Source organism: Mobula birostris, chromosome 16, assembly GCF_030028105.1.
Source record: "Mobula birostris isolate sMobBir1 chromosome 16, sMobBir1.hap1, whole genome shotgun sequence".
Lineage (NCBI taxonomy): Eukaryota > Metazoa > Chordata > Chondrichthyes > Myliobatiformes > Myliobatidae > Mobula > Mobula birostris.
In genome coordinates, this window is record NC_092385.1 from 2,550,668 (window position 1) to 2,576,349 (window position 25,682).

The 25,682-nt window shown below is 53.7% G+C and overlaps 1 protein-coding gene across 1 annotated transcript in view; it reads right to left on the reverse strand.

The window, feature by feature from the left end:
• The window catches only part of LOC140211300 (laminin subunit beta-2-like), a 135,532-nt gene that overhangs the window by 21,579 nt on the left and 88,271 nt on the right, over window positions 1–25,682 (reverse strand). The window contains exons 14-21 of the mRNA XM_072281010.1: window positions 25,134–25,365; window positions 23,078–23,241; window positions 17,362–17,586; window positions 11,565–11,782; window positions 8,067–8,163; window positions 5,620–5,992; window positions 1,484–1,668; window positions 447–688 (exon numbers count right to left, since the gene is read on the reverse strand). Coding sequence (XP_072137111.1) covers window positions 447–688; window positions 1,484–1,668; window positions 5,620–5,992; window positions 8,067–8,163; window positions 11,565–11,782; window positions 17,362–17,586; window positions 23,078–23,241; window positions 25,134–25,365 — 1,736 coding nt within the window. The remainder of the gene's footprint in view (window positions 1–446; window positions 689–1,483; window positions 1,669–5,619; window positions 5,993–8,066; window positions 8,164–11,564; window positions 11,783–17,361; window positions 17,587–23,077; window positions 23,242–25,133; window positions 25,366–25,682) is intronic.

Sequence of the window (25,682 nt, forward strand, 5' to 3'; positions counted from 1 at the left end):
CCCATCCACCACCCATGCACATAGGTGGTCCTCTGATCCCAAGATCTTTCATAGAAAGAATTCCTGAGCATTCACATTGCTCCTGAAGCAAAGCTGGACCTCTGGTCTTCAGATGACTGACCCTTTCATGTTCAACATGTCAACATAGAGTGAGATCTTGTCGGAAACACTCAGCAATCAGGCAGCATCTGTGGAAAGCCATACTGCTTCACGGTTCTGAGGAAGAGTCTTTAAACAGAAATGTTAAATGTTTCTCTCTCCACAGATGCTTCTGGGGCTACCAAGGGTTTCCAGCAGTTTCTGTTTTTATTGCTGATTTTCAGCATCGGCAGATTTGTGGTTTACCTGTATCATCTAACAGTGTTAGAATGGGGCTAAAACCCAGAAACAACGTAAAATCCACATCAAACAGCTTGGGGTTACAACAGGGAGCAAGCAACACCAACCTTCTCATTAATGTTCTTCAGATTGAGGGTCTGCACCTTGGCTGCCAAGTCGTTGAGAGCACGCCGGTTGGCGGCGTTCTTGCGAATGAAGTCGTCCTTCCTGGCTCTCATTAACAATTCTGTCCTGTGGCGGGTGCTTGCCGACTCGCTGACAATACTGGGGAAGGTCACAGTGGAGCCATTCACTGTCCTCTCCGCCTGCCACGACCGGCGGTAAGAGTTCTGAATGCTGTCATATGCCCCTGGTGAGAGGAGGCAACATCAGCACAAACCAACCAGGTCAACTCGAGTCAATGAGCGGTTAATCAGAGGAGCAAGGAGGTAACAGCAGTAGAACTAGAACATCGAATAGTACAGACCCTTCGGCCCATAATGTTGTGCCTACCCTCTCACCTACTCCAAAATCAATCTAACCCTTCCCTCCCACATAACCCTCCAGTTTTCTATCATCCATCTGCTTATCTAAGAGTTTCTTAAATGTCCCTAAGGTATCTGCTTCTACCACCAGCACTGACACCCCCCCATACTTTCCTCCAATCACCCAATCACCGTAAAATTATGCCCCCTCGTATTAGTCATTTCTGCTCTGGGAAAAAGTTGTCCACTCGATCTCTGCCTTTTATATCTCCGTTAAGTTACCTCTTATCCTCCTTCACTCAAATCATTCAGGCCAGCAGGTTAAGGAAACCAATCACTGGGATTTGTGTGTTAAGAATTAGGACAAGCACACAGATATGTTGAACTCTGAGGTCCAGATTTTCCATAATTGCTGGACAACAAATATCTTTATCTCTCTCCTGACAGGCTCATGTCAGTGTTAAACTGTGTTCCCTGGGCGGGATCCCACAGTATATTCTCTCCAACAGTTTAATGCCAGCTCGGGTGTGGTGCTGGGCTCACTGACAGGGAGGCAGAGGCGTGGTCACTGCTCAAACTGGTAATGGGCCAACCCAGTGAGATTCCATCGCTGCTGCCTGACCTGCGGGGTTCCTCCTGCATTTTCTGTGTGTTACATGGAGAGACAGCCGCGCACGTACCCAGGAAGTTGGAGTGTTTCAGGATGTCGAGCTGGTGGGCCAGCTCCTTCGCTGAGAGGTTGAGAGCACGCGCCTCACGTTTCAGGTTACTCAGCTCCACGCTGGCACCGCTGTTCTGATTCTGAACAGCAGTGAGAACATCTTCCAGCCCATTCAGGATGTCCGACGTTCCTGTGATCTTGTCCCTGGACAGATTAGTTTGGTTTTAAATATCACACTGGCAAAAGTTGGGTTTTCCACACATCCCCACATGTAGCATTCACTCATTCTAACCAAAGTCTCTCACACCAAACAATAACCCCTGTCTAACCTACCCCTCTCCCCACACCCATTAATACCCCGTCTCTCCCCACACCCATTAATACCCCGTCTCTCTAACCTCTCTCTCCCCACACCCATTAATACCCCGTCTCTCTAACCTCTCTCCCCACACCCATTAATACCCCATCTCTCTAACCCCTCTCCCCACACCCATTAATACCCCATCTCTCTAACCTGCCCCTCTTCCCTGTCTGTCTGTCTGTCTTGGTACCATATCCGATGCGGACTTTGGTGACCATGGTTTTCCATATGGATCTATCCTTCGTTGTTTTGGATGTCTTCCGTTTCCTCAATGTGTGGCCACCTGGCTATGCTTTTGATGTACATAAGCCTAAGTCTTCCTCTAGGTTTACTCCCCTCAATCTTTCCAGAGAGTATGAGTTTTTCTAGTTCATCTTTCCGCATGGTGTGTCTGAGGAATCTGAGTTGTCTTTCTCTTATTGTTGGTATGAGTGATCGAACTGCTTGGGCTCTTCTGAGAACTTCTTCATTTGATGTGTGTGTGGTCCATGATATTTTTAACATTCTCCTGTAGAACCATAATTCAGCTGCTTCTAGTCTCTCTTCCATTGCTGGAGAAATGGTCCAGCATTCACTTCCATAAGTTAGGATAGAATAAATGTAGCACTGCAGTATTCTGTTTTTAGTGTATGTGCTCATCTTTCTGTCTGCTAATATGGTCTTCATTGTTTGAAAAGCTTCTTTCGCCATTGCTATTCTGTATTTGATATCTGTGTCGCACCTGCCATTACTTGTTATTAGGCTGCCAAGATATCTGAATTTGTTGACTTGTTTGATGTTTGTATTTCTGATCTTGATCACACATTGTGGGATGTTTGTCTTTCTGGGGATGACCATGCTTTCTGTCCTCTTGGTGTTGATTGAGAGGCCTCTGCGATTACTTTCTGCTGCCACTATAGTGAGTAGTTCTTGAAGTTTTGTTTCTGAGTCAGCTATTAGTATGACATCATCAGCGTATCTGATGTTATTTATATTATGGCCTCCAGTTGTGAATCCTTTGATGTCTTTGATACCTCACCCCTCTTCCCACACCCGTTAATATCCCACCTGTCTAATCACATGCCCTCTCCACACACCAACTGTAGTGATAGGGGACTCAAATATTCAGGGGAAGAGACAGGAGATTCTGTGGATGTGAACGGGACACCCGGATGGTATGTTGCCTTCCAGGTGCCAGGTTTAGGGATGTCTCGGATCGTGTCCACAGTATTTTAAAGAGGGAGGGAGAGCAGCACAGCCTCAGGATAGAGGGGCGTCCATTTAAATCAGAGATGCGGAGAAATGTCTTTAGCTAGAGGGTGAATTTGTGGAATTTGTTACCACAGGCAGCTGTGGAATCCAGTCATTGGTGTATTTAAGGCAGAGCTTGATCGTTTCTTGACTGGGCGTGGCATCAAAGGTTACAGAGAGAAGGCTGTGGAGTGGGGCAGAGGAGGGGAGGAAAGGATCAGCCATGATTGAATGGCGGGGCAGACTTGATGGGCCAAATGGCCTAATTCTTCTCCAATATCTGTGGTCTCATACCCACATGTCTAATTCCACTGCTTCTCCCACACCCATTAATACCCCACCTGTCTAATTCCAGCCCCTCTCCACACAGCCATTCATACTCCAGGTGTCAAATACACCCTCATACTCCACATGCCCTTGATAACTCACCTGTCTAAACCTAACCCCCTCCACACATCCATTAACCCCACCTGTCTAATCCCACCCCTCTCCCCACACATTAATACCCCACCTGTCTAATCCCACCCCTCTCCACACACATTAATACCCCACCTGTCTAATCCCACCCCTCTCCACACATCTATTAACCCCGTCCGTCTAATCCCACCCCTCTCCCCACACATTAACCCCACCTGTTTAATCCCACCCCTCTCCCCACACACATTAACCCCCACCTGTCTAATCCCACCCCTCTCCACACATCCATTAACCCCACCTGTCTAATCCCACCCCTCTCCCCACACATTAATACCCCACATGTCTAATCCCACCCCTCTCCACACACACATTAATACCCCACCTGTCTAATCCCTCCCCTCTCCACACACACATTAACCCCACCTGTCTAATCCCTCCCGTCTCTCCACACACACATTAACCCCACGTCTAATCCCTCCCCTCTCCACACATTGATACCCCACCTGTCTAATCCCACCCCTCTCCACACATCCATTAACCCCACCTGTCTAATCCCACTCCCTCACCCCACACATTAATACCCCACATGTCTAATCCCTCCCTTCTCCCCACACATTAATACCCCACCTGTCTAATCCCACCCCTCCCCACACATTAAAACCCTACATGTCTAATCCCTCCTCTCTCCCCACACATTAATACCTCACCTGTCTAATCCCACCCCTCTCCACACATTAACCCCACCTGTCTAATCCCACCCCTCTCCACACATTAATACCCCAACTGTCTAATCCTACCCCCTCTCCCCCAACATTAATACCCCACATGTCTAATCCCTCCCCTCTCCCCACACATTAATACCCCACCTGTCTAATCCCACCCCTCTCCACACATTAATACCCTACATGTCTAATCCCTCCCCTCTCCCCACACATTAATACCTCACCTGTCTAATCCCACCCCTCTCCACACATTAACCCCACCTGTCTAATCCCTCCCCTCTCCCCACACATTAATACCCCACCTGTCTAATCCCACCCCTCTCCACACATTAAAACCCTACATGTCTAATCCCTCCTCTCTCCCCACACATTAATACCTCACCTGTCTAATCCCACCCCTCTCCACACATTAACCCCACCTGTCTAATCCCACCCCTCTCCACACATTAATACCCCAACTGTCTAATCCTACCCCCTCTCCCCCAACATTAATACCCCACATGTCTAATCCCTCCCCTCTCCCCACACATTAATACCCCACCTGTCTAATCCCACCCCTCTCCACACATTAATACCCTACATGTCTAATCCCTCCCCTCTCCCCACACATTAATACCTCACCTGTCTAATCCCACCCCTCTCCACACATTAACCCCACCTGTCTAATCCCTCCCCTCTCCCCACACATTAATACCCCACCTGTCTAATCCCACCCCTCTCCACACATTAAAACCCTACATGTCTAATCCCTCCTCTCTCCCCACACATTAATACCTCACCTGTCTAATCCCACCCCTCTCCACACATTAACCCCACCTGTCTAATCCCACCCCTCTCCACACATTAATACCCCAACTGTCTAATCCTACCCCCTCTCCCCCAACATTAATACCCCACATGTCTAATCCCTCCCCTCTCCCCACACATTAATACCCCACCTGTCTAATCCCACCCCTCTCCACACATTAATACCCTACATGTCTAATCCCTCCCCTCTCCCCACACATTAATACCTCACCTGTCTAATCCCACCCCTCTCCACACATTAACCCCACCTGTCTAATCCCTCCCCTCTCCCCACACATTAATACCTCACCTGTCTAATTCCACCCCTCCCCGCACACAAATACCCCCACCCAGTCTGACACCACCCCCAGCCACACACACATTAATACACCACTTGCCTAATTCCACCTCCTCTCCACATCCATTAGTACCCCACCTGTATAATTCCACCTCACCCCACCCAGACACATATTGATACCCCACCCAGTCTGACACCAGCCCCTGCCCACACACACATTGATACCCCCACCCCATCTGACAGCAGCCCCACCACTCTCACTCAGTGTAACTCATCTGCAGGAGGGTGGGCAGAGGGGAAGGGACAACCTGCTGGGACGTTGCGGCTATCGTACCACTCACCGGATGTCATTGATCAGGTTCATCAGCTGAGCCACGGCCATGGCGGTCGTGTTGCGGGCAGTGACAATCCTCTGTGCCTGCGCTAGCTTCTCCTCCAACTCCCGGAAGTTCTTCTCGTACAGGCCAGCGACCCCGGAGGTCTGGATCTCTCCCGCTCGCTCGGCCAGGAGCCTGGTCTGTGCAGCCAGGTCCTGCACGACGCGGTCCCAGTCTCCGAAACACTGGTGGCACGGTTGGCAGTCCGGGAACTCCCCCCAGAAGCCCCGGGCACACGTGTCACAGCGGACACCAGAGACGCCCAGGCGGCAGACACAATGCCCGGTGACACGGTCACACTGCCGAGTCTGTACACCTCGCTGCTCACAGTCACACACTGGCAGAGAGAAGAAGGAAAAATGAGTGTGACATGTGTGGGAAGTGGTTCGAGCAGATCGTTCGAATGGGACTGCCTTAGATTGGCATTCTCATCAGCATAGGCCAGTTGGTCCAAAGAATTTGTTTCCATTCAGTATGAAAATGAAAAGTAAAACCAGATGGACTGAAATGTTGATGTAGGAAGAGGGACCAGTTCACTCCAGATTCACTCTGTGTCTGACCCCAGGAGTGTGTGATGGGACGGTGCGGAGGGAGATTCACTCTGTGTCTGACCCCGGGAGTGTGTGATGGGACGGTGCGGAGGGAGATTCACTCTGTGTCTGATCCCGGGAGTGTGTGATGGGACGGTGCGGAGGGAGATTCACTCTGTGTCTGATCCCGGGAGTGTGAGATGGGACGGTGCGGAGGGAGATTCACTCTGTGTCTGATCCCGGGAGTGTGTGATGGGACGGTGCGGAGGGAGATTCACTCTGTGTCTGATCCCGGGAGTGTGTGATGGGACGGTGCGGAGGGAGATTCACTCTGTGTCTGATCCCGGGAGTGTGTGATGGGACGGTGCGGAGGGAGATTCACTCTGTGTCTGATCCCGGGAGTGTGAGATGGGACGGTGCGGAGGGAGATTCACTCTGTGTCTGATCCCGGGAGTGTGTGATGGGACGGTGCGGAGGGAGATTCACTCTGTGTCTGATCCCGGGAGTGTGTGATGGGACGGTGCGGAGGGAGATTCACTCTGTGTCTGATCCCGGGAGTGTGTGATGGGACGGTGCGGAGGGAGATTCACTCTGTGTCTGACCCCGGGAGTGTGTGATGGGACGGTGCGGAGGGAGATTCACTCTGTGTCTGATCCCGGGAGTGTGTGATGGGACGGTGCGGAGGGAGATTCACTCTGTGTCTGATCCCGGGAGTGTGAGATGGGACGGTGCGGAGGGAGATTCACTCTGTGTCTGATCCCGGGAGTGTGTGATGGGACGGTGCGGAGGGAGATTCACTCTGTGTCTGATCCCGGGAGTGTGTGATGGGACGGTGCGGAGGGAGATTCACTCTGTGTCTGATCCCGGGAGTGTGAGATGGGACGGTGCGGAGGGAGATTCACTCTGTGTCTGATCCCGGGAGTGTGAGATGGGACGGTGCGGAGGGAGCTTCACTCTGTGTCTGACCCCGGGAGTGTGTGATGGGACGGTGCGGAGGGAGTTTCACTCTGGTGTCTGACCCCGGGAGTGTGTGATGGGACGGTGTGGAGGGAGTTTCACTCTGTGTCTGACCCCGGGAGTGTGTGATGGGACGGTGTTGAGGGAGTTTCACTCTGTGTCTGACCCCGGGAGTGTGTGATGGGATGGTGTGGAGGGAGATTCACTCTGTGTCTGATCCCGGGAGTGTGTGATGGGACGGTGTGGAGGGAGATTCGCTCTGTGTCTGATCCCGGGAGTGTGTGATGGGACGGTGTGGAGGGAGCTTCGCTCTGTGTCTGACCCCGGGAGTGTGTGATGGGACGGTGTGGAGGGAGATTCACTCTGTGTCTGATCCCGCGAGTGTGAGATGGGACAGTGTGGAGGGAGATTCACTCTGTGTCTGACCCCTGGAGTGTGTGATGGGACGGTGTGGAGAGAGATTCACTCTGTGTCTGACCCCGGGAGTGTGAGATGGGACGGTGTGGATCTCCCTCTGCGATGTCCCATCACACACAGTGAAGAATTACTGATTTATTTAGTGTTACTGTGAGAAGTCCGCCCTTCTGGCCCTTTGAACCACAGCACTACAGCAACTCCACACAACCTCAATTAATCCTAACCTAATCACAGGACAATTTACAATCACTGATTAGCCTATCCAGTACATCTTTTGACTGTGGAAGGAAACTGGAGCCCCCGTGGAAAATCCTTGGAAACGTACAGGGACCGATGTACAGATGTAGATGGCGTTGGAGTTGAAGTCGGAAGCCTGTCACCCTGAGCTGTAATAGTGATGCACTCTCCACTAAGCTACCGTGGCGTCGGACAGAGACCAGTACAGCCCGATGCCTTGTCTCCAGTCCCTCTGTTGTGTGAAGACAAGGTTTGAGCCGCCATTCTCACCTCGACACCGCGCGTTGGGATCACCCCAGTAATTCTCCTGGCAATCGGTGCAGGAACGGCCTCCGAAGCCAGGGCGACACTGGCACTGGCCACTAAACTGTGGAGAGAAGGACACTGTTGTCAGACCCGGCTGAACTGAAGAGTATGCCCTCAGATCATCTGCTGCGTGCCACATCCCCCAGACCACATTGGGGATCAAACTACCCAGCAGATGGGTTCACAAGGACAGGTCGTAGAAGGACCACAGCTGGCCACCTGGAGTGAGGTTTCTACACTCGACCACGGGTGGGTTCACCAGATCTCTGAAGATCTATCCTGAGCCCAACATATTGATGCAATTACAAAGAAAGCACAATAGTAGCTATATCTCACTAGGAGTTTGAGATTTCGTATGTCACCAGAGACCGAAGCAAATTTCTACAGATGTACCGTGGAGAACGTTGTAACTGGTTGCATCACCGTCTGGTGTGGAGGGGTCACTGCGCAGGATCAAGAAAAGCTACAGAGAGTTATAGATTCAGCCAGCTCCACCATGGGCACTAATCTCCCCAGCAGCGAGGACATCTTCAAAAAGGTAGCATTCATCACTAAGGAACCCACCACCCAGGATATACCCTCTTCTCACTGCTACCATCAAAGAGGAGGTACAGGAGTCTGAACATACACACTCAGTGTTTCAGCAAGAGCTTCTTCCCCTTCACCATCAGGCGTCCGAATGGCTCATGGATTCATGAACACTACATGACTATTTTTTCTCTCTTTTTCCGTTGGTTATTTCTGTATATATATAACTTATTATAATTTCTAGTACATTTTATGTTTTGCACTGTACTGGTACCTCAAAACAGCAAATTTCATGATATACAGCATGTCAGTGATAACAAATCTGATTCTGATTCTGAACTTGTGGACACGGACACACCTGGCTTCAGGATCACCGACCACACGCGGACACACCTGGCTTCAGGATCACTGACCACACACACGGACACACCTGGCTTCAGGATCACTGACCACACACACTGACACACCTGGCTTCAGGATCACTGACCACACGCGGACACACCTGGCTTCAGGATCACTGACCACACACACGGACACACCTGGCTTCAGGATCACTGACCACACACACGGACACACCTGGCTTCAGGATCACTGACCACACACACTGACACACCTGGTTTCAGGATCACTGACCACCCACGAACACACCTGGCTTCAGGATCACTGACCATCCACGAACACACCTGGCTTCAGGATCATTGACCACACACGAACGCACCTGGCTTCAGGATCACCGACCATACACACGGACACACCTGGCTTCAGGCTCACTGACCACACGTGGACACACCTGGCTTCAGGATCACTGACCACACACGAACACAGCTGGCTTCAGGATCACTGACCACACGCGGACACACCCGGCTTCAGGATCACCGACCACACGCGGACACACCCGGCTTCAGGATCACCGACCACACGCGGACACACCTGGCTTCAGGATCACCGACCACATGTGGACATACCTGGCTTCAGGATCACTGACCACACACACGGACACACCTGGCTTCAGGATCACTGACCACACGCGGACACACCTGGCTTCAGGATCACTGACCACACGCGGACACACCTGGCTTCAGGATCACCGACCACATGTGGACACACCTGGCTTCAGGATCACCGACCACACGCGGACACACCTGGCTTCAGGATCACTGACCACACACACGGACACACCTGGCTTCAGGATCACTGACCACACGCGAACACACCTGGCTTCAGGATCACTGACCATACACGAACACACCTGGCTTCAGGATCACTGACCACACACACAAACACACCTGGCTTCAGGATCACTGACCACACGCGGACACACCTGGCTTCAGGATCACTGACCACACGCGGACACACCTGGCTTCAGGTGCACTGACCACACACGAACACACCTGGCTTCAGGATCACTGACCACACGCGGACACACCTGGCTTCAGGATCACTGACCACACGCGGACACACCCGGACACACCTGGCTTCAGGATCACTGACCACACGCGGACACACCTGGCTTCAGGATCACCGACCACATGTGGACACACCTGGCTTCAGGATCACCGACCACACGCGGACACACCTGGCTTCAGGATCACTGACCACACACACGGACACACCTGGCTTCAGGATCACTGACCACACGCGAACACACCTGGCTTCAGGATCACTGACCACACACGGACACACCTGGCTTCAGGATCACTGACCACACACACGGACACACCTGGCTTCAGGATCACTGACCACACGCGAACACACCTGGCTTCAGGATCACTGACCACACACGGACACACCTGGCTTCAGGTGCACTGACCACACACGGACACACCTGGCTTCAGGATCACTGACCATACACGAACACACCTGGCTTCAGGATCACTGACCACACACACAAACACACCTGGCTTCAGGATCACTGACCACACGCCGACACACCTGGCTTCAGGATCACTGACCACACGCGGACACACCTGGCTTCAGGATCACTGACCACACGCGGACACACCTGGCTTCAGGTGCACTGACCACACACGAACACACCTGGCTTCAGGATCACTGACCATACACGAACACACCTGGCTTCAGGATCACTGACCACACGCGGACACACCTGGCTTCAGGATCACTGACCACACACACAAACACACCTGGCTTCAGGATCACTGACCCCACGCGGACACACCTGGCTTCAGGATCACTGACCACACACACAAACACACCTGGCTTCAGGATCACTGACCACACGCGGACACACCTGGCTTCAGGATCACTGACCACACGCGGACACACCTGCCTTCAGGATCACTGACCACACGCGGACACACCTGGCTTCAGGATCACTGACCACACGCGGACACACCTGGCTTCAGGATCACTGACCACACGCGGACACACCTGGCTTCAGGATCACTGACCACACGCGGACACACCTGGCTTCAGGATCACTGACCACACGCGGACACACCTGGCTTCAGGATCACTGACCACACACACGGACACACCTGGCTTCAGGATCACTGACCACACGCGGACACACCTGGCTTCAGGATCACTGACCACACGCGGACACACCTGGCTTCAGGATCACTGACCACACGCGGACACACCTGGCTTCAGGATCACTGACCACACGCGGACACACCTGGCTTCAGGATCACTGACCACACACACGGACACACCTGGCTTCAGGATCACTGACCATTCATGAACACAGGTGGCCATCTGGAGTAAAAGTACTACACTAGACCACAGCTGAATTCACGAGTGCAGATTATACATCGCACAACATCAGGAGATCATACACGGTACATTAGAGTCTTCCAATGCTCTTTGAGTATTTCAGGTCCCTTGACCAGTCTCACAGCTGCCTGTTGCGAGATGTGCCAGCCTGGCACTGCCCACATGCTGCCCTGGGTCTCACGTAGGCATAATACCCACCTCGTTACAAGTGGCTGAGAAAGAGTTGGCGATGGCACAACTACATGGCAGACAGCCTGAGCCACTGCGGAGGTTCCAGTAGCCAGGAGCACAGTGGTCACAGTTCTGACCAATGACGTTGGGCAGGCAGGGACACTGCCCTGTCTTCCGATCACAGTTGCACTCTTCCCCGGAGCGGCACTGGTCCTGGGCAGTGCCTAGCTGGTTACATGTACACTCTATATCAAGAAATGGAGACAAGACAGTGAAAGTGATGAAGTAAAGTAATGATTTCCTCATCAGCTCTAAGCACAGAGCCCGGATCCTTCCCCAGTATCACAGCCCCAGAATGGTGAGACAGAGATCTAACCTGAACACAACCAAGACCTCCCACCCCATCACCACACTGAGACCTCTGACCCAACCACCCTACAAAGACTTCAAACTGGACAACCACACCAGAATTCCAACCCCACCAAAGCATCAAGACCTCCAACCGGTTCACCCCACCACCAGACCAAGACCTCCAACCCAGACCACCCCACCGAGTCCTCCAATCAGACCACCCCACAAAAATATTGAGAACTCCAACTCCACCAAAGTAACGAGACCTCCAACCCCACCACAGCACTGATACCTCCAACTGGACCATCCCTCCAGCGTTTCAGCATATCAAGACCTCCAACTGGACCAGACCACTGAGACCTCCAAGCACACTACACCACCGAAACCTCCAACCAGACCAGCCTGCTGAGATCTCAAACCAGATAATTCCCTTGAGACCTCCAACCCCAAAGTACCAAGACCACCAGCCCCACCACAGCACCCATAACGTCTAATTAGACCACCCCACTGAGACCTCCAAGATATCCAACCCCACCAATTCACCAAGACTTCCAACTGGACCAGCACACCTGGACCACCAAGACCTCTAACTGGACAACCCCACTGAGACCTCCAACCACACAACCGCACCAAGAACTCAGCCCCACCAAAGCACCAAGACCTCCAATTGGACCACCCACCGAGACCTCTAACCCTACAACCACACTGATACCTCCAACCAGACAACCAGACCTCCAACCTCACCATACCACCGAGACCTCCAAATGTACCACCCCATTGAGACCTCCAAACATACCACCCCACTGAGACCTCCAAACGTACCACCCCATTGAGACCTCCAAACGTACCACCCCACTGAGACCTCCAAACGTACCACCCCACTGATACCTCCAACCAGACAACCAGACCTCCAACCTCACCATACCACCGAGACCTCCAAACTTACCACCCCACTGAGACCTCCAACCAGACAACCACATCAAAACCTCCCACCCCACTAAGGCCACCAACAGGACTACCCCACTGAGACCTCCACCTGCACTAACACTAACTCCAATCCCACCAAAGCACAGAGACCTCCAAATGGACCACCCCACCGAGACCTCTGACCCCACTGTCACATCTAGATCTCCAACCCAAACACCGCACCGAGTCCTCCAATGCCACTACCACAATGAGACGTCCAATCGGACCACCTCACTGAGACCTACACCCGGACATCTACACCGAGAACACAGCCCCACCAAAGCACCGGGACACCAACTAGACCACCACACTGATACCTCCAAGCGGATCAGTCCAGTGAGGCATCCAACCACAGCAACTCACTGAATCATCCAACTGGACCAACCCATCTGAACCTCCCTCCCCACCACAAGACCACCCCACTGAGACTTCCAACCACACCGCAAACTCAAACCCATTAAAGCACCAAGACCTCCAACTGGACCACCCCAACAAGACCTCCAACCCTACCACCACACTGATACCTCCAAATGCACAACCACCCCAACACCTCCTACTGGAAAACCACACTTCCAACCTCACCATACCACCAAGACCTCCAAATGGTCCATCTGACTGAGACCTCCAACTGGACTACAATACCAAACCCACAAAAGCACCAAGACCTTCAACCGGACCACCCCACCAACCTCCAATTATATCACCCTGCCAAGAACTCCAATGAGGCCAGCCCACCGAGATCTCCAAATGGATCATTTCACCAAAGACCAAGTCCTCCAACCCCACCATCTCACTGAAACCTCCAACTGGACCAGCCCACTGAGACCTCCAACCCCAGCACAGCACTGAGCCCTCCAACCAGACCACCCCACCAAGACCTCCAATTGGATAAGTACACTGAGATCTCCAAGCAGATGATTCCACCGATACTTCCAACCAGAATACCCCACCGAGACCTCCAACTGGATCATTCCACCATTCCAACCACACCACCTATCTGAGACCTCCAACCCAACCACCTCATTGAAATTTCTAACCCCACTACCCGACGGATACCTCTAACCAGAACATTCCATGGAGTCCTCCAACCCCACCAAGATCTCTAACCCCACCACCCCATTGAGACCTTCCAACCTGACCACCCATCAAGATCACCAACCCAGCTCCACTGGGATCTTCAAATGGTCACACGGTCACAGAGAATCCAATGTCTGGTTCTCAGCCAACCATTGCTCTAAACTATCTCCACTACCAATGTGATTTACGTATCGAAAACCAAGCGAGTGGTGGCTTTTGTGCATGTTGATGGGATCATGGGGGAATAATAAATGGGATTAGTGAAAATTCTGGTTAATGGTTGGAATGAACTCAGCAGCTGAACGGCCTGTTTCCTGCTGTAACTCTCTCTGGGGGAACATTGGAGAGAATTTAAGAAATTACAGGGGCAAAGAGTTGACATGAAATAGCCTGGGCATATAGGATTAAGGAGAATCTGAAAGCTTATAAAGATATAGAGCACTACAACATAGAAACAGGCCCTTCAGCCCATCTGGAGCATGCCAGCCTAGTCTTCTGCCTAGTCCCATTGACTGACAGTTAGATCATAGCCCTCCATACACCTCCCATCCATGTACCTATCCAAACTTCTCTGAAATGTTGCAATTACACCCTAACTGGAAGAGCACAATCTGTGCAGATTGGTGATAACATCTCCTTTTTTGACGATCAACACTGGCGTACCTCAGGGGTGTGTGCTTAGTCCACTGCTCTACTCTCTCCATATCCATGATTGTGTAGCTAGGCATAGCTCAAATACCATCTATAAATTTGCTGATGATACAACCATTGTTGGTAGAATCTCAGGTGGTGACAAGAGGGTGTACAGGAGTGAGATATGCCAACTAGTGGAATGGTGCCACAGCAACAACCTGGCACTCAACGTCAGTAAGACAAAAGAGCTGATTGTGGACTTCAGGAAGGGTAAGATGAAGGAACACATACCAATCCTCGTAGAGGGATCAGAAGTGGAGGGAGTGAGCAATTTCAAGTTCCTGGGTGTCAAGATCTCTGAGGATCTAACCTGGTCCCAACATATCAATACAGCTATAAAGAAGGCAAGACAGTGACTATACTTCATTCGGAGTTTGAAGAGATTTGGCATGTCAACAACTACACTCAAAAACTTCTATAGTTGTACCGTGGAGAGCATTCTGACAGGCTGCATCACTGTCTGGTACGGAGGGGCTACTGCACAGGACTGAAAGATGCTATAGGTATATCTAGTCAGCTCCATCTTGGATACTAACCTACAAAGTACCCAGAACATCTTCAAGGAGTGGTGTCTCAGAAAGGCAGCATCCATTATTAAGGACCTCCAGCACCCAGGTAGGAGGTACAGAAGCCTGAAGGCACACACTCAGCAATTCAGGAACAGCTTTTTCCTCTCTGCCATCCGATTCCTAAATGGACATTGAACCCTTGAACCCTTTTTAATGTATATTATTTCTGTTTTTTGCACAATTTTTAATCTATTCAACAGATGTTTACCGTAATTGATTGATTTATTATTATATTTTGTTTTTTTTCTTCTACATTATGTATTGCATTAAACTGCTGCTGCTTAAGTTAACAAATTTTACAACATATGCCGGTGATAATAAACCTGATTCCGATTCATCGACCACTTCCACTGGCAGCTCGTTCCACACTCTCAACACCCTCTGAGTGAAGAAGTTCCCCCTCAGGTTCCCCTTAAACATTTCACCTTTCACCCTTAACCTATGACCTCAGTGGCGAGAGCTTGCTTGCATTTACCCTGTCAGTACCCTTTATAATTTTGTACACCTCTAATCTCCTCGCATTCATCTACATTCCAAGGATTGCAGTCCTAAAGTCCTAACCCTAACCTGTACAAACTTTCCCTATAACTCTGGTCCTCAAAGTCCCAGCAACGTCCTTGTAAATTTTCTCTGTACTCTTTCAACCTCGTTTACATCTCTCCTGTAGGTAGGTGACCAAAACTGCACACAGTACTTCAAATTAGCCCTCACCAATATCTTATACAACTTCAACATAACATCCCATCTCTGGTATTCAGTACTTTGCTTTATGAAGGACAAGGTGTTAAAGTTCTCTTTTTGAGTACATTCTAATGTGTACAGTAGAAGCAAGAGGGTACCTTGGATGGAATAGTTTTCCTTGGTGTAATATCTGTGTTGAGCCGGGGAATCTCATGGCTACTCATCAGTACTCACTAGGAGGGAGCCAGGTTAGGACAGAGGCACACTGATATTCTGGACCATGCCTGAGTCGGTAAAGGGAACGAACACAGGGATGTCTATCCCATTTCCCCATTCTGATAATCACCCAGCTTTACCTGTGCCCTGCACTTTCGGTGTAACTACAGCCCTGTATCAACTGCTCAGCCTCCTGAATGATTCAGAGTTCATCCAGCTCCAGCTCCAATTCCTTAAACTTTGAACAGTATAGCACAGAAACAGGCCCTTCGGCCTACAATGGTCTGTGAGAAGCTGCAGCTGAATGCACATCTTGAGGTGCAGTCTGCCTGCCTTCCCAAATCTCGCGGGCAGGGCACTCCACTACCCTGCCAGGCATCCCCACTGCTCTAACTATGCAATCAGGAAGCAAGTTACCCAAAATCTACCGACAGCCCTCGCCTCTCCTCAATGAAGCCTTTCTGAGCCAAAGCCTCAACTCCTCACTCTAACACTGTCCCATTCCAACGCTACAATGAGCGTGTAAATCCTCAGGGGCCAATAGGATTTACCTTGAGATGCCAGGCAAAGCAAGGGAGGAGGTTGCCGAGCCTCAGATGGAGATTTTTGTAACTTTGAAAGCTATGGGTGAGCTACCGGAAGCCTGGACGACAACTGATATTATCTGCTTGGCAAAGGGCAGTGCTTTAGACCTGGAAGCTACAGGCCCTGAGACTTCACTCTGCGGTAGGGAAGTAGCTGACAGGATTTACATTCACTTGGGAAGGAGGGGACCGATTAGGAGCAGACAGGCAGACAGTGTGGTTTTGTGCAGGGGAGATCATGTATCACAAATCTGAGGAGACAACTCTGTCCTGATGAAGGATCTCAGCCCGAAATGTCGACTGTTTATTCCCTTCAGAGATGCTACCTGACCTGCTGTTGATTTGGACAGGAGAGGGTATGAGCCGAATGAGGGCAAATGGAACCAACATAGATATGGTTAGCACATCCGAGTTGGGCAGAAGGGCCTGTTTCTGTGCCTCGAGGTTCTATGTTTCCTTCAGGTGCTGAACACTCCCCACTGAATCTCTACGGTGTTCAGCCCCTCGAATCGACAGCAGATCATCAACCAAACCCACTGGCCCATTTCCCTGAATACCCGACAGCCCAGTGCTGATCCAGTTCCCAATCCTGAACCACCCTGGGGTCTGGGACGAATTTCACTGCACTCCTTCCTATGTTTCAAGTCACTGCCATAACCCACCAGTCCCACTTCAGGGCATATTTACGTCTGCAGTTGTGTTGCAGGGCGTTGCCATGGAAGCCCATCTTGCAGCGCTCGCAGTGCGGCCCCTCGGTGTTGTACAGGCACGTCAGGCAGCGGCCTGTCTCCCGGTCGCACGACTGTGGGTTGCTGACGTCAATGTTGCCGTGACACTGGCAGGGCTCACACCTGCCGCCTGGTAACAAGGGGTTTCCGTAGTAACCAGCCGCACACTGCTCACATCGGGAACCTGTCAACAGAATAGCAGGGTTGACGAGGTAGATTTCAATGACACATTTTCCGTGAATTACTTCTGGGGGCCTAGAGTGGCTACAGGTGCCCCACAACACGGTTTCCTCCCCATCAGGGGTTAGAGGAGATTTGGTCTTTCACCAGGTTTCCCACTGTGAGCACCGTGCTCCTCTCCGCCCTGGGGCTGATTCCGCAAAGGAAAACCTTTCACTCTCTTCGAAAACCCAGATATCTCGCAACCTCTGTGAGAGTCTGATACGAGTCTGCCCCACCACTCCACCGGGGATGAAGCACCAGGAACGCTAAGGCTCTGACCGAGGAGGGTCGGAAATCATATACGCAGGTTCCTCAGAATCAAGGACAAAAGGCCCTGGATTAAATGGTGAAGCCTGCGAATCGGAGATCTCGACAAACAGGGGCAATTCGACGAGGAATCTCACGAGCAGACAGGGATACCAGTACTCTGTCCGAGTGGACAGTCCCACTCACACACTGACCCTCACTGGGGGACAGTCCCACACACACACTGACCCTCACTGGGAGATGGTCCCACTCACACACTGACCCTCACTGGGGGACAGTCCCACACACACACTGACCCTCACTGGGGGGAATGGACCCACACACACACTGACCCTCACTGGGGGACAGTCCCACTCACACACTGACCCTCACTGGGGGACGGTCCCACACACACACTGACCCTCACTGGGGGACGGTCCCACTCACACACTGACCCTCACTGGGGGACAGTCCCACACACACACTGACCCTCACTGGGGGGAATGGACCCACACACACACTGACCCTCACTGGGGGACAGTCCCACTCACACACTGACCCTCACTGGGGGACAGTCCCACACACACACTGACCCTCACTGGGGGACAGTCCCATGCACACACTGACCCTCACTGGGGGGATGGTCACACTCACACACTGACCCTCACTGGGGGACAGTCCCACACACACACTGACCCTCACTGGGGGACAGTCCCACACACACACACTGACCCTCACTGGGGGACAGTCCCACACACACACTGACCCTCACTGGGGGACAGTCCCATGCACACACTGACCCTCACTGGGGGGATGGTCACACTCACACACTGACCCTCACTGGGGGACAGTCCCACACACACACTGACCCTCACTGGGGGACAGTCCCACACACACACACACACACACACACACTGACCCTCACTGGCGGGGATGGTCCCACTCACACACTGACCCTCACTGGGGGACAGTCCCACACACACACACACACAATCACTGACCCTCACTGAGGAATGGACACACACACACACAATCACTGGGGGACGGTCCCACTCACACACTGACCCTCACTGGGGGGACGGTCCCACACACACACACTGACCCTCACTGGGGGACAGTCCCACACACACACTGACCCTCACTGGGGGACAGTCCCACACACACACACACACACACACACTGACCCTCACTGGCGGGGATGGTCCCACTCACACACTGACCCTCACTGGGGGACAGTCCCACACACACACACACACAATCACTGACCCTCACTGAGGAATGGACACACACACACACAATCACTGGGGGACGGTCCCACTCACACACTGACCCTCACTGGGGGGACGGTCCCACACACACACACTGACCCTCACTGGGGGACGGTCCCACACACACACACTGACTCTCACTGGGGGACGGTCCCACATACACACTGACCCTCACTGGGGAACGGACCCACACACACACACTGACCCTCACTGGGGGACGGTCTCACACACATACCCTCACTGGGGGACGGTCCCACACACACACTGACCCTCACTGGGGAACGGACACACACAATCACTGGGGGGGGGGTCCCACACACACACACTGACCCTCACGGGGGGATGGTCCCACACACACACTGACCCTCACTGGGGGGGGACGGTCCCACACACACACTGACCCTCACTGGGGGAGGGTCCCACACACACACACTGACCCTCACTGGGGGACAGTCCCACACACACACTGACCCTTACTGGGGAACGGTCCCACAGACACACACGCACACACACACAATCACTGGGGGGGGGAACGGTCCCCCCTCACACACACACACACACACACGCACGCACACACTGACCCTCACTGGGGGACAGTCCCACACACACACTGACCCTCACTGGGGAATGGACCCACACACACACACACACACACAATCACTGACCCTCACTGGGGAACGGACACACACACACACACACACACAATCACTGGGGGGGGCTGGTCGCACACACACACTGACCCTCACTGGGGGACAGTCCCACACACACTGACCCTCACTGGGGAACGGACCCACACACACACACACACACAATCACTGACCCTCACTGGGGGGATGGTCTCTCTCTCTCTCACACACACACACACACACAATCACTGACCCTCACTGGGGGGATGGTCTCTCTCTCACACACACACACACACACACACACACACACACACAATCACTGACCCTCACTGGGGAACGGACCCACACACACACATTGACCCTCACTGGGGGACGGTCTCACACACACACTGACCCTCACTGGGGGACGGTCCCACACACACACACTGACCCTCACTGGGGGACGGTCCCACACACACACACTGACCCTCACGGGGGACGGTCCCACACACACACATTGACCCTCACTGGGGGACGGTCTCACACACACACTGACCCTCACTGGGGGACGGTCCCACACACAATCACTGACCCTCACTGGGGAATGGACCCACACACACAGTGACCCTCACTGGGGGACGGTCCCACACACACACACACTGACCCTCACTGGGGGGGACGGTCCCACATACACACTGACCCTCACTGGGGGCGGTCCCACACACACACACACTGACCCTCACTGGGGGAGGGTCCCACACACACACACTGACCCTCACTGGGGGACAGTCCCACACACACACTGACCCTTACTGGGGAACGGTCCCACAGACACACACGCACACACACACAATCACTGGGGGGGGGAACGGTCCCCCCTCACACACACACACACACACACACACACACGCACGCACACACTGACCCTCACTGGGGGACAGTCCCACACACACACTGACCCTCACTGGGGAATGGACCCACACACACACACACACACACACAATCACTGACCCTCACTGGGGAACGGACACACACACACACACACACACAATCACTGGGGGGGGGCTGGTCGCACACACACACTGACCCTCACTGGGGGACAGTCCCACACACACTGACCCTCACTGGGGAACGGACCCACACACACACACACACACAATCACTGACCCTCACTGGGGGGATGGTCTCTCTCTCTCTCACACACACACACACACACAATCACTGACCCTCACTGGGGGGATGGTCTCTCTCTCACACACACACACACACACACACACACACACACACAATCACTGACCCTCACTGGGGAACGGACCCACACACACACATTGACCCTCACTGGGGGACGGTCTCACACACACACTGACCCTCACTGGGGGACGGTCCCACACACACACACTGACCCTCACTGGGGGACGGTCCCACACACACACACTGACCCTCACGGGGGACGGTCCCACACACACACATTGACCCTCACTGGGGGACGGTCTCACACACACACTGACCCTCACTGGGGGACGGTCCCACACACAATCACTGACCCTCACTGGGGAATGGACCCACACACACAGTGACCCTCACTGGGGGACGGTCCCACACACACACACACTGACCCTCACTGGGGGGGACGGTCCCACATACACACTGACCCTCACTGGGGGCGGTCCCACACACACACACACTGACCCTCACGGGGGGACGGTGCCACACACAATCACTGACCCTCACTGGGGAACGAACACACACACACACACACACACACACACACACACACACACAATCACTGACCCTCGCTGGGGAACGGACCCACACACACACACACACTGACCCTCACGGGGGGACGGTGCCACACACAATCACTGACCCTCACTGGGGAACGGACCCACACACACACTGACCCTCACTGGGGGATGGTCTCACACACATACTGACCCTCACTGGGGGGATGGTCTCTCACACACACACAAACACACAGAATCACTGACCCTCACTTGGGGGACAGTCCCACTCACACACTGACCCTCACTGGGGAATGGACCCACACACACACTGACCCTCACTGGGGAACGGACCCACACACACACACACACAATCACTGGGGGGGACGGTCACATACACACACACACTGACCCTCACTGGGGGACGGTCCCACTCACACACTGACCCTCACTGGGGAACGGACCCACACACACACACACACACAATCACTGGGGGGGATGGTCCCCCCCCCACACACACACACACACGTACGCACACAGTGACCCTCACTGGGGGACAGTCCCACACACACACTGACCCTCACTGGGGAACGGACCCACACACACACACACACACACAATCACTGACCCTCACTGGGGAACAGATCCACACACACACATACACACAATCACTTGGGGGGGGGATGGTCCCACACATACACTGACACTCTCGGGGGGATGGTCCCACACACACACTGACCCTCACTGGGGGAGGGTCCCACACACACACACTGACCCTCACTGGGGGATGGTCCCACACACACACACACACACACACACACACACACACACTGACCCTCACTGGGGAATGGACCCACACACACACACACAATCACTGACCCTCACTGGGGAACAGATCCACACACACACATACACACAATCACTTGGGGGGGGATGGTCCCACACACACACTGACACTTTCGGAGGGGATGGTCCCACACACACACTGACCCTCACTGGGGGGGGGACAGTCCCACACAACACACTGACTCTCACTGGGGGAGGGTCCCACACACACACACTGACCCTCACTGGGGGACGGTCACACACACACACACACACACTGACCGTCACTGGGGGACAGTCCCACACACACACTGACTCTCACTGGGGGACGGTCACACACACACACTGACCCTCACTGAGGGACGGTCCCATATACACACACACTGACTCTCACTGGGGGACGGTCCCACACACACACTGACCCTCACTGAGGGACGGTCCCATATACACACACACTGACTCTCACTGGGGGACGGTCCCACACACACACACTGACCCTCACTGGGGGACGGTCTCCCACACACACTGACCCTCACGGGGGAATGGTCCCACACACACACTGACCCTTACTGGGGAACGGTCCCACACACACATACTGACCCTCACTGGGGGACGGTCTCACACACACACTGACCCTCACTGGGGGACGGACACACACACACACACACACACACACACAGAAAATCACTGGGGGGGACAGTCCCACACACACACTGACCCTCACTGGGGGACGGTCCCACACACACACACACACACACACACACACACACACACACAGTGCCCCCTACCTGTGTATCCTGGTTTGCAGTTACATAGCACCTGCCTTGTCCTGCTGTCCTGGTAACAGGAGTTGGCAAAGTTGCGGCCACTGCCTGGCGCTCCAGGACAGGGACACGGTCGGCATTGTTCACCTGAACCAAGCACCGGGTTCCCGTAGTAACCGTCAGCACATCTACAGCGGGTGACAGGAAACCACATCAGTATCACCGTTTCAAGATCTGGCATTGGGGATAGCTGGGCACAAGCGGGTCAGGGTGTCAGGGATCAAATGGGTAAAAATGTGGGGTCGGGGGTCAGGGACATGGGGTCAAGGGGGTTAGGATGTGGGTTCAGGGAGTCAGGAGTTCTGGGATAGGGGTCTGTCACTGCATTGCTGCACACACAGACACAGCACTCCCACAGTGCTCAGCTTGTCACCGCTGGTAATGATTTAAAATCCCGTCCCCACGCCTTTTCCTTCTCGATGAGCTACCAACCACAGCTGATGAGACCCATCTGCCCGAAGCGACTGGTTTTAAGTAACCCGCCTTGCCCCTTCTCCTGTCAGTAGAAATGGTTCTGCTGGGCTTAGCAGCTAAACCACACGTGAAGGCCAGGAGCTGGACATGGTTATCAGAGGCTATTTGAGACGCACACCATCCGGAGCATTTAACAGATAGTGGGAGCTTGTTCCCATTACCACCCCCGGCAATAACTACCAGGATCAGGCATCTAGAGAGGAATAGAGAGTCAATGTTTCAGGCCAAAACCCCGGCATAGGTTAATTCAGGACAAAACCCCGGCATAGGTTAATTGAGGCTCTAGAACAAGACAGAGAGTGGGGTTGATTTGGGAAGGGAAGGAGGGGGAGAGGGACACATGGTTCCTGATTTGGGATGGGAAGGAGGGGGAGAGGAACACAGGGTTCCTGATTTGGGAAGGGAAGGAGGGAGAGAGGAACACAGGGTTCCTGATTTGGGATGGGAAGGAGGGGGAGAGGAACACAGGGTTCCTGATTTGGGAAGGGAAGGAGGGAGAGAGGAACACAGGGTTCCTGATTTGGGATGGGAAGGAGGGGGAGAGGAACACAGTGTTCCTGATTTGGGATGGGAAGGAGGGGGAGAGGAACACAGGGTTCCTGATTTGGGACGGGAAGGAGGGGGAGAGGAACACAGTGTTCCTGATTTGGGACGGGAAGGAGGGGGAGAGGAACACAGGGTTCCTGATTTGGGATGGGAAGGAGGGGGAGAGGGACACATGGTTCCTGATTTGGGACGGGAAGGAGGGGGAGAGGAACACAGTGTTCCTGATTTGGGACGGGAAGGAGGGGGAGAGGAACACAGGGTTCCTGATTTGGGATGGGAAGGAGGGGGAGAGGAACACAGGGTTCCTGATTTGGGAAGGGAAGGAGGGGGAGAGGAACACAGGGTTCCTGATTTGGGATGGGAAGGAGGAGGAGAGGAACACAGGGTTCCTGATTTGGGATGGGAAGGAGGGGGAGAGGAACACAGGGTTCCTGATTTGGGATGGGAAGGAGGGGGAGAGGGACACATGGTTCCTGATTTGGGACGGGAAGGAGGGGGAGAGGGACACAGTGTTCCTGATTTGGGACGGGAAGGAGGGGGAGAGGGACACAGGGTTCCTGATTTGGGACGGGAAGGAGGGGGAGAGGGACACATGGTTCCTGATTTGGGACGGGAAGGAGGGGGAGAGGGACACAGTGTTCCTGATTTGGGACGGGAAGGAGGGGGAGAGGAACACAGGGTTCCTGATTTGGGACGGGAAGGAGGGGGAGAGGAACACAGGGTTCCTGATTTGGGACGGGAAGGAGGGGGAGAGGGACACAGGGTTCCTGATTTGGGATGGGAAGGAGGGGGAGAGGGACACATGGTTCCTGATTTGGGAAGGGAAGGAGGGGGAGAGGAACACAGAGTTCCTGATTTGGGATGGGAAGGAGGGGGAGAGGAACACAGAGTTCCTGATTTGGGATGGGAAGGAGGGGGAGAGGAACACAGGGTGGGGTGAACAGAGTGGGTCATCTGGAAGGGATGAAGCTCCCATTGGACCGGAGTGGCCAGGACTCACCGTTCGCAGTGGGTGCCGGTAGTGGGGCTGCGGCAGTTGAGGCAGACTCCAGTCCGCTGGTGACAGTGGTCAGCGTGCCCGTTACATTGGCAGGGCCGGCAGTGTGGGAAGCCCCAGTGTCCCGGCTGGCACTGGCTGCACTGGGTGCCGAAGGCCCCGGCTCGGCATGGGCACTGGCCACTGACTGGCTCACAGAGCATGGAGATGGATCCTTCTCGGCTGCAGCTGCAGGCTGTGGGAGGGGACACGGAGTGAACACCCCTCACAAAGCCCCCACTGCCCTCCTCACCCCCTCCCTCTCTCTTGCTCCACCCTTCCCCCTCCTTTGTCACACCATCCCCTCCACCCTCCCTTCCCTGCCACTCATCTGCACTCCCTCCATTCCAACCTCTCTCCCCTCCCCTCAACCTCACTCCCCCTCCCTTCCCCTCCTCCCCACTCCCCCTCACCTCAACCTCACTCCCCCTCCCCACTCAACACCACTCCCCCTCCCCCCTCTTCCCCACTCCCCCTCCCCTCCCCCACTCCCCACCCCTCCCCTCCCCTCCT